Source organism: Balaenoptera physalus (genome assembly GCF_965194825.1).
Source record: "Balaenoptera physalus genome assembly, chromosome: 5".
Lineage (NCBI taxonomy): Eukaryota > Metazoa > Chordata > Mammalia > Artiodactyla > Balaenopteridae > Balaenoptera > Balaenoptera physalus.
In genome coordinates, this window is record NC_138884.1 from 52,424,183 (window position 1) to 52,433,103 (window position 8,921).

At 43.7% G+C, this 8,921-nt stretch overlaps 1 protein-coding gene across 1 annotated transcript in view; it reads left to right on the forward strand.

Annotated features, from left to right (window-relative positions):
- The window catches only part of LOC309661807 (stearoyl-CoA desaturase 5), a 144,562-nt gene extending 139,174 nt beyond the window's left edge, over positions 1-5,388 (forward strand). Inside the window, exon 5 of the mRNA XM_082463918.1 lies at positions 3,888-5,388. Within this exon, the coding sequence (XP_082320044.1) occupies positions 3,888-4,078 (191 nt within the window). The 3' untranslated portion in view covers positions 4,079-5,388. The remainder of the gene's footprint in view (positions 1-3,887) is intronic.
- The last annotated feature ends 3,533 nt before the right edge of the window (positions 5,389-8,921 follow it).

Genomic DNA, 8,921 nt, shown 5'->3' on the forward strand with positions numbered 1-8,921 from the left:
CTTACCTGTAAAATGGGAACAGGAATGCCTGCTTCATAAGGGTGTTATGAGAATTAACTAAGATACTATACGTAAACTGCTTAGTACAGTGCCTGGTACATAGTAGGTGATCGATCATTAGTAGCTATTTATTTTTACCATGGAAATTTCCCTAAGGAGGAGTAGCTGTTGATGTCTGTCTCAAACTGCCCTGACCGCTCTAGCCTCAGCTGTCCATCATTTGGCTGACCTTAAAAATAAATAAATTAATTAAAAGGCCTGCAAACAGAGGGATGGGGAGAAATGGGACCTTGGCGTCTCATGGTCCCACAGAATGATTAAGAGCCAGGCTTCTGGAGTCCGACAGGTTTGGTTGAGTCTTGGTTCCTCCACCTACTCTCTGGGCAAGCTATCTAGCTCCTCCATACCGTGTGTTCTCATCTGTAAAGTGGGGATAATATATAGTAGCATTGACCTCCGCCTGGGGTCGCCGGAGGGTTAGATGAGGTAATACATACTGTTTGCAGCAGTGCTTAGCAGGAAACAAGCCTTCGGGGATGTTGTTTTTCTTACTAGCCGTATGGTCTTAGGCAAGTTACGTGTCCCTTCTGTGCATTTCCATCCTCATTTTAAAATGGGGATAGGGCTTCCCTGGTGGCGCAGTGGTTGAGAATCCACCTGCCAATGCAGGGGACACGGGTTCGAGCCCTGGTCTGGGAGGATCCCACATGCCGCGGAGCGACTAGGCCCGTGAGCCACAACTACTGAACCTGTGCGTCTGGAGCCTGTGCTCCGCAACAAGAGAGGTCGTGACAGTGAGAGGCCCACGCACCGCGATGAAGAGTGGCCCCTGCTCGCCGCAACTAGAGAAAGCCCTCACACAGAAACGAAGACCCAACACAGCCAAATAAATAAATAAATAAATAATAAATTTATAAAATGGGGATAATCATAGCAGCTAGCTTAGCTATGTGAGGATTATAGGCATTAATACCCTTTGAAGAATTTAGCATAGTGGCACACAGTAAGTGATTAATAAATGATAGCTGTATCTTGATAGAAGCAACTCAGTCTCCTGGGTAACCTGAGCCTTGAGCACAGAGATCAAACCCAGGAAGGGAGGTTCCTGCTGTTAAGTTGAAACAGTCTCTGCATCCCTCTGCCATGGGTTTCTGCCATCATGGTGTTAGGGTCACCCATTTATTAAGACCCCAGGGATCTTGTGTTGACAAGAGCAATATAAGGTGGAATAAACACCAAATTTAGCTATGGGAATAACTGGATAAGCAGAGAGAAAAGTGTGAGTTTCCTGATCCCTCCTATTGTTTTCTCCTCCTCTCACTCTTCATCTTCTATAAGAATTGTACTTCCCACGTGGCACAGTGGTTGAGAGTCTGCCTGCCAATGCAGGGGACACGGGTTCGAGCCCTGGTCTGGGAAGATCCCACATGCCACGGAGCAGCTAGGCCCGTGAGCCACAACTACTGAGCCTGCGCGTCTGGAGCCTGTGCTCCGCAACGGGAGAGGCTGCGACAGTGAGAGGCCCGCACACCGCGATGAAAAGTGGCCCCCGCTCGCCGCAACTGGAGAAAGCCCTCGCACAGAAACGAAGACCCAACACAGTCAAAAATAAATAAATAATTTTATTAAAAAAAAAAAAAAGAATTGTAATGAGGGGAGCCACATCCAGTGGTAACTCTGAGAGCAGACGAGAGTGGGCACTCTGGGACAGTTATCATCTTACATAGGGGATGGTGGGCCAGGGAACCCAAAGAATGAGGCCATGACACAGGCCCTGAAGAGCTGGATGCTGGTTTGAAGCTTGTCCAGGTCAACACTGGACTCTCAAATCAGCTTCCTTGATAAAGGTCCTTGGAAGACTCTTATTACACCCACTGTATGATAGATGGGGGAATACATCCAGAGTTCTTAGAACAGTGCCTGTTTCTGAAAATAGGGGGAAACTCTAGTACTCTAGTCTAGGAATGATGAGGGTGGAGGGGCAGGGTAGAAAGGACCTAAATTAAACAGAAAATTGCAGACAACAGACCGATCCATCTGATGTACTCATTGTAGAGCAGAATCTTTCAAATGTGGTCAATAGAAGAACTGTATGATGACCGGTAGCCACTTAAGAAGTAAAGGAGGAATCTGGCAGTTCCTTGAATGGTTAAAAATAGTTACTATATGATCCAGCAACTCCACTCCTAGATTTATAACCAAGAGAAATGAAAATGTATGTCCACATAAAAACTTGTTTATGAGTGTTCATAGCAACATTATTTATTTATAACAGCTAAAATGTGTCCCTCAACTGATGAATGGATAAATACAATGTGGTATATCCATACAGTGGAGTACTCTTCAGCAATAAAAAGAAATGAAGTACTGATATCTACTACAACCTTGAAAACATTATGCTAAGTGAAAGAAGCCAGTCACAAAGGATTACATATTGTATGATTTCATTTATATGAAATATTCAGAATAAGCCAATCTATAGAGATTGTATTAGTAAAAGTGAGAAACAGAAACAGTATATGTATACATATATGCAAATAAATATATATATAATATTGCTCATAATCTCTATATATACATATATACAGAAACAGTAGGATATCTGTATCTATATAAATGTAGATGTATTCTGTTTGTGCGTGCGTGCGTGTGTGTGTGTGTACGGCGGGGGAGGGGGCGGGGAGAGAGAGAGAGAGAGAGATTTATTTTGAGGAATTGGTTCATGCGATTATAGAGGCTAAGTCCCACCATCTGCCGTCTGCAAGCAGGAGACCCAGGAAAGCCAGTGGTATAATTAAGTCTGAGTCTGAAGGCCTGAGAACCAGGGGAGCTGATGATGCAAATGCCAGTCAGAGGGCAGGAGAAGATGAGATAGACGTTCAATCAGTGAGTCAGGAAAATGGGAGCAAATTCCTCCTTGCTCCACCACTGGTTCTATTCAGGCCCTTAAGGGATTGGCTGATGCCCACTCACATTGAGGAGGACCATCTACATTACTGAGTCCACTGCTTCAAATGCTAATCTCATCCAGAAACGCCCTCACAGACACACCCAGAAATAAAGTTTCATCTGGGCACTCCTTGGCCAGTCAAGTTAACATGTAAAATTAACCAACACAGAAAGAAAGAAGGGCTGGAGGGAGGGGGGATGGTTAGGGGCCAACAGCTAAGGGGAGTGGGGTGTCTTTTTAGGTAATGAAAATTCTATAAAATTCATTGTGGTGATGCATGCACAGCTCAGTGGATACACCAAAAGCCATTAAATTGTATTCTTTACATGGGTGAATTGTATGGTAAATTATATCTCAATAAAGCTGTTTTTTAAAAAAAAAAAAACAAATGAAAGAAGCCGTGAGACTTTTCCTGAAAACAGCTTAGTGCGGGGAAAAAGTAAGGGAGGAAAAGCTATTCACTGTGAAGGGTAGAATAATATATAGGCAGATTTTGGATATTTAAAGATCCAACTCCTTAATTCACTCACCTATCAGAATGATTATCATTTATCTCTTCCAAGCTCTTCCAAGAAGTCTTCCTTTAATTACTTCAGTCCACAGAGGCTATTTTCCTTTTATGAACATACATCAAAATGATGATCTGTTATCAGCCATTTGGCATTTAGCTTAAGAAGTACAGCTCTGAAGTCGTGGGAGCATGCCACCAATCCACAGGGAAAATTACTCTTGAGACTTTGTGCTGATTACTGTTATTTTTCTGTTCCTATTGAGTTTGTCTAGCCAATTGAGTGAACGCTTCCTAAGGGCAGACAGCAAATAAGTCTTCTGCTCCCCACTGGAGCCTGACACAGTGTCTTGCAATAAATGAGTGATTTTTAGAAAGCTCTACAGAGAGATGCTGATTGGGTTATTTCAAGCCCACTTTGTCTTGCAGGTGAAGGCTTCCATAACTACCATCACACCTTTCCCTTTGACTACTCTGCGAGTGAATTTGGCTTAAATTTCAACCCAACCACCTGGTTCATTGACTTCATGTGTTGGCTGGGGCTGGCCACTGACCGCAAACGGGCAACCAAGCCGATGATCGAAGCCCGGAAAGCCAGAACTGGAGAGGGCAGCGCCTGACCCTGGAACCGCTATCCACGTCTGCTGTCAACGCCTCGGTTCATGGTCTTTTTGTTACTACACTTCTCTCGTTCATTGGATCGTGGGAGGGGGTACAGGGTGGGGAGGGAACGGAGTCTACGCGGTTTGGGAATTTTTTGTTTGTCTCAAAATAATGTCAAGATACAACTCTCAATGAAAAGAATTTTTTAAAAGTCAATGTAACTATGATTTACCACTAGAACGTAGACGTGATTTAATCGCTGTAGCTACAATATGTCAAACATACATCATCATGTGCTTGTACGAGATGTTAACCCTGACAGGAGGAAGGAATTTAATATTCTTTCAGTGCGATTCAGGAGAGCCTTGTTTTCTTTTTCTACTGGTTAACCCAACGTTATTTTTAAACAGACTATCTGAAGGAGCAGAGAGGCAGGGTAGAAGACAAAAGAGAGGGTCTAAATAGTAAAGGATGTTTGTGTTTTGTAATTACTGTGTGTTTGTGTGTTGTTATTTTTAAGGAAGAGAATTGAAAACGTAAAAAAATGAGAGCACAGGATATGGCTCTCTTATTTTTTTGCCCTGTTTCCAGCTTGTCAACGTTCCACTGCCTTTGCTTCAAGAGACCTGTTCACTGCTCAGCTAGTTTTGTGTCCCGAGCTGTACACCCAGCTGACCCTATAAGTCAGTGCCTGTTTTAAGTGTTTGATTTTGTTCTCTTTGCTATTGTCATTTTAAGGTGTATAACTCAGAAGTGCCAGACATCAAATTAAGCTCAAATGAAACTCTCATTTAAATGTTTAGACACCTAATTTATATTCTAATTGATCCCAGCCACTGATGCATGTACTTTACCTACTTCTGCTAAATAAGCATATTAATTTTCCACACCAGGCAATCAGATCTTAATAACCAATAGTTACCTAGAACTCAGTGTCTACAAATGTTTCACCTGCATGCAGCCTTCACTGAACTTGCAGCAAGACATAAAGTGACCATTATGTAGCTTCTGGATTTAAGAAAAATTTGTGTGTTAAGTTGCTTTGTAAAGAGCATGCCAAATTAATGGGACAGCGTTCCGCTTTGTGTTAGATGTTAGAGCAAAGGAAAGCCTTATAGTGTTGGCATCAGAGCACTTCAAACATAGTGCTTCAAAGATAGGGAAGATGTAGGGTTTAAATTTAAATTTTAAATTTTTGAAAAAGAAGTGATGCCAATAAGAAATTGTCATAATAAAGTACTTCATCCAGCAGGTGTTTAGCAGTGTTATTTTTGCCATTTATAATGTGTAAACTATGAGTGATTTACAATAAATGATTATGAATTCATTGGTGTTCTTGACCAGATACTTAAATCTTTTTTTTTTTTTTTTTAATTCGGCCGTGCCGCGCGGCATGTAGGATCTTAGTTCCCCTACCAGGGATGAAACCCACGCCCCCTGCAGTGGAAGTGTGAAGTCTTAACCACTGGACTGTCAGGGGAGTCCCCGACCAGATACTTACATCTTGTTGGAATGTCCCTCAAGGGTGCCTGATGCTTTATGATGATCACATACTTCACGTTTGAGTTGGGCTCTGGGCTAACAGCAGCCCCTAAGACCAGACCTTTCCTATCCCATCAGCATAACCAGAAGGAAAGTCGGCAAGTTTTATGTGGAATGCAGAACCCCCAGTGGTATCATTTCTCACTCACTAACACTGTCGCTTGTACTGCTTCCAGCTGACAAATGGGAACCCAACACCTACATGTCACCCAAAAGAGCATGAAGAATACTTTCCTCCCCAGAGCCCTGCCAGGACCCGCAGCAGTCACCAGAGGTGGGGGTGATGGACTCAACTTTCACTCCAACCCTGCCTCTCTCAGCTTTGCCCCTCCCTGTGCTGCCTCACTCTTTGCCCATCTTTTGTCCCAAAGCAGCTGTGCCCCTGCCATCAGCTATAGACGTCTTAGCCTGTCTGCACTTGAGCGGGTGTCCAGCCATTGGTGGGTGCCAGACCGGACTTCATTTGTAAGGACACTTACAAGGCATTTTTCAGCTGCTTTTGTATTCCGGTCACATATTGCTAAGACCTTGTATGGAGTGTTGGTAGAGTGTAGATGTATTCCAAGATGAGTTTGTGTCAGCCTGAACTAAAATGACCCTGATTGGGAAAGTTTCTGTGAACATTTGACCCCTAAAAGTACTAAACTTATTTGCTTGTCCATTAATAGAAAAGGTTACATTTGGAACAGCTGTTTGGAATCTTCTCACAAAAGGAGGCTGTTCCACAGCTACTCCAAATAAATCCAGAACCTCACTCCTCTGAACCTGAGTGCCACGGCTTTATCAGCAGTACCCATGAATGAGATAAGGACGGCGATGATGTTGATGGAGTGGCTGAAGTTTAGAGCACGCTGGAGTCTTCCGTATTCATATCCCCTGCATGTCTCAGCAACAGCTAAGAGTGCAGTTTTCTCATCTGCAAAGAGAAGGGATGAAACCAGACTGTCTCAGATCCCACCCAGCCCTAACATTCACTGGCAACGGCAGAGATGGGAATATGCCTGCATTCAGATTTCAAACACCTCTCAAGTTACTGCCTTTCTAGGACCTGGGAGGTCAAAATTGAGGGGAAATAATTGAGTCTGAGCGGGAGACCACTGTGTGAGGCCAAAAGGATATGTTCTCGGTAAAAATAGTGCATGTGTCTCATTTATTCCCAAAATATGATGAAGCAATAAAAATAAATATAATCCATGAAAAATAACTTAATGAAAGAAAGTACTCCAGCTTAGTGGAGTAGTAGAAATAGCACTGTACTCAGAGACCTGAGTTAGAATTCTCTTTTTTTTCCAACTGAGATGAACTTGACATATAACATTGTATTAGTTTCAGGTGTAGAACTTTGTGATTTGGTATTTGTATATACTACAGAATGATCACCACAATAAGTCTAGTTAACACCCATCACCACACATAGTTACAAATTTTTTTTCTTGTGATGAGATCTTTTAAGGTCTACCCTCTTAGCCACTTTCAAATATACAATACAGTGTTATTAACTCTAGTCACCATGCTGTGCATTACATCTCCAGGACTTATTTAGCTTATAACCGGAAGTTTATACCTTTTGACCACCTTCACCCATTTCCACCACACCCCTCACCAATCTGTTCTCTTTATCTATGAGCCTGTATGGTTTTTGGTTTTTTTTTTTTAGATTCTATTATACGCATAAATGAGATCATACAGTAATTGTCTTTCTCTGTCTGACATATTTCACTTAGCATAATGCCCTTAAGGTCCATTTGTGTTGTCACAAATGGCAGTTTTGAATTCTAACTCTTGGTCTAACTTGCCGTGTTTTCAGGCTGACCCACATGGAAGCGCCAGTTGCTAACCCACTGCGCTTCTCTGAATCTCAGTGTCCTCATCCGCTAAATAGGAACAGTAACACTTATGCATCAGAGAAACACGGACGCCCTGAGCACAGGGCCTGGCGCCTCGTAGACCCCCAGGAGACATCCACTGGGGGTGAGTGGCTGCCCCAGTCACGAGACGAAAACCGAGATGGAACCAAATCACTGCAGACTAGAAGTGAGGGGGACCAACTTCCAGTTCTGGTTTTGCTCCGAACTAGCTGGATGGTGAAATGTAGCAGAATATGCCCAAATCTGCCAGTTTGACATAAGATTATTTTGAGTTAAAGCCACTTGAAAAACAGCAGATGCAAGCAGTGTGCTCTGACTTCCTTTTTCCTTCCTAAAAGCAGGAGATGAAACTCCCGTGTGAAAGATACCCTCTCTGTACCAGGAGGAAAGAAACGTTCTTATCTCCATAGACAGGGAGAAGGTACCAAGAGAAATCAGTACAAACAAACCTTGTTAAAACAGCCCTTATCTTCCCTGAGCTTCCCCATATATTTTAGTTACTTGTTCACAATTACTACTCTTTGTCCAACCTAGTATATGAGCATTTAGACCCAACCACTTTGGGGGGGGTCTTCATTTTTCTGTGAAGGCTCCCATGTCCATGTAATAATAAAATCTGTATGCTTATCTCCTCTGAAGTCATCTTATGTCAACTTAATTCTCAGGCCCAGCCTGATGTTAAGAGGATAGAGGAAAAGGTTTGCCTCCCCTACAATGGCTCTAACCTCTCAGAGCTTCAGTCTCCCCTTCTGTACAGGAACCGACTGGACTGGGTTATCCCGTCCAGCTCTGCCGTTTCAGTAAGTCTGTCGTCTCTGTGGACCGCAGAGACAGCAGAGGACAGGACCACAGGGACAGCAGAGGACAGGACCACAGGGACAGCAGAGGACAGGACCGCAGAGACAGCAGAAGACAGGACCGCAGAGACAGCAGAGGACAGGACCGCAGAGCCTCCGTCCAGCCTGGTGTGGGTCCCCCTGCATCTCTGGCTTCCTTCCTGCACCTTCAAACCCCATCAGAGGACAGGTCTGGCTTGCAATGTCCTTTATGCTTCCGTCAGCTCATTTTTCTCCGCGTCAGGAGCTGGGATAGATTTGTGGAGGGAAGAGGTTGAGCTGATGTAGTAAGAATGAACTTTGGGGATTATCTGGGAGGCTCACTTATCCATCTCAATCCTGTCCCCAGTTACAGAGGAGACTGAGAGCCAGTTGTGTCCTCTGCGGCTGCTCATGTGAAAAACAAGGAAGGAAAGAAAAAACCTTTATAATCCTTTAAAAAATTTCCCCATTTTTGGTTGAGGGTATGACTCTCAGTCCCCTCCTTCCCCTTCCTCGACGTCAAAGAAGTGATATAAGTGACCCGGAAACGCCTCTCCTGTTCTCCCCATGGGCTGTGGGGTCCATCTCCCCCAGCCCTACCGCCCCAGCAATGCTCCTGATTCTAAATTTGC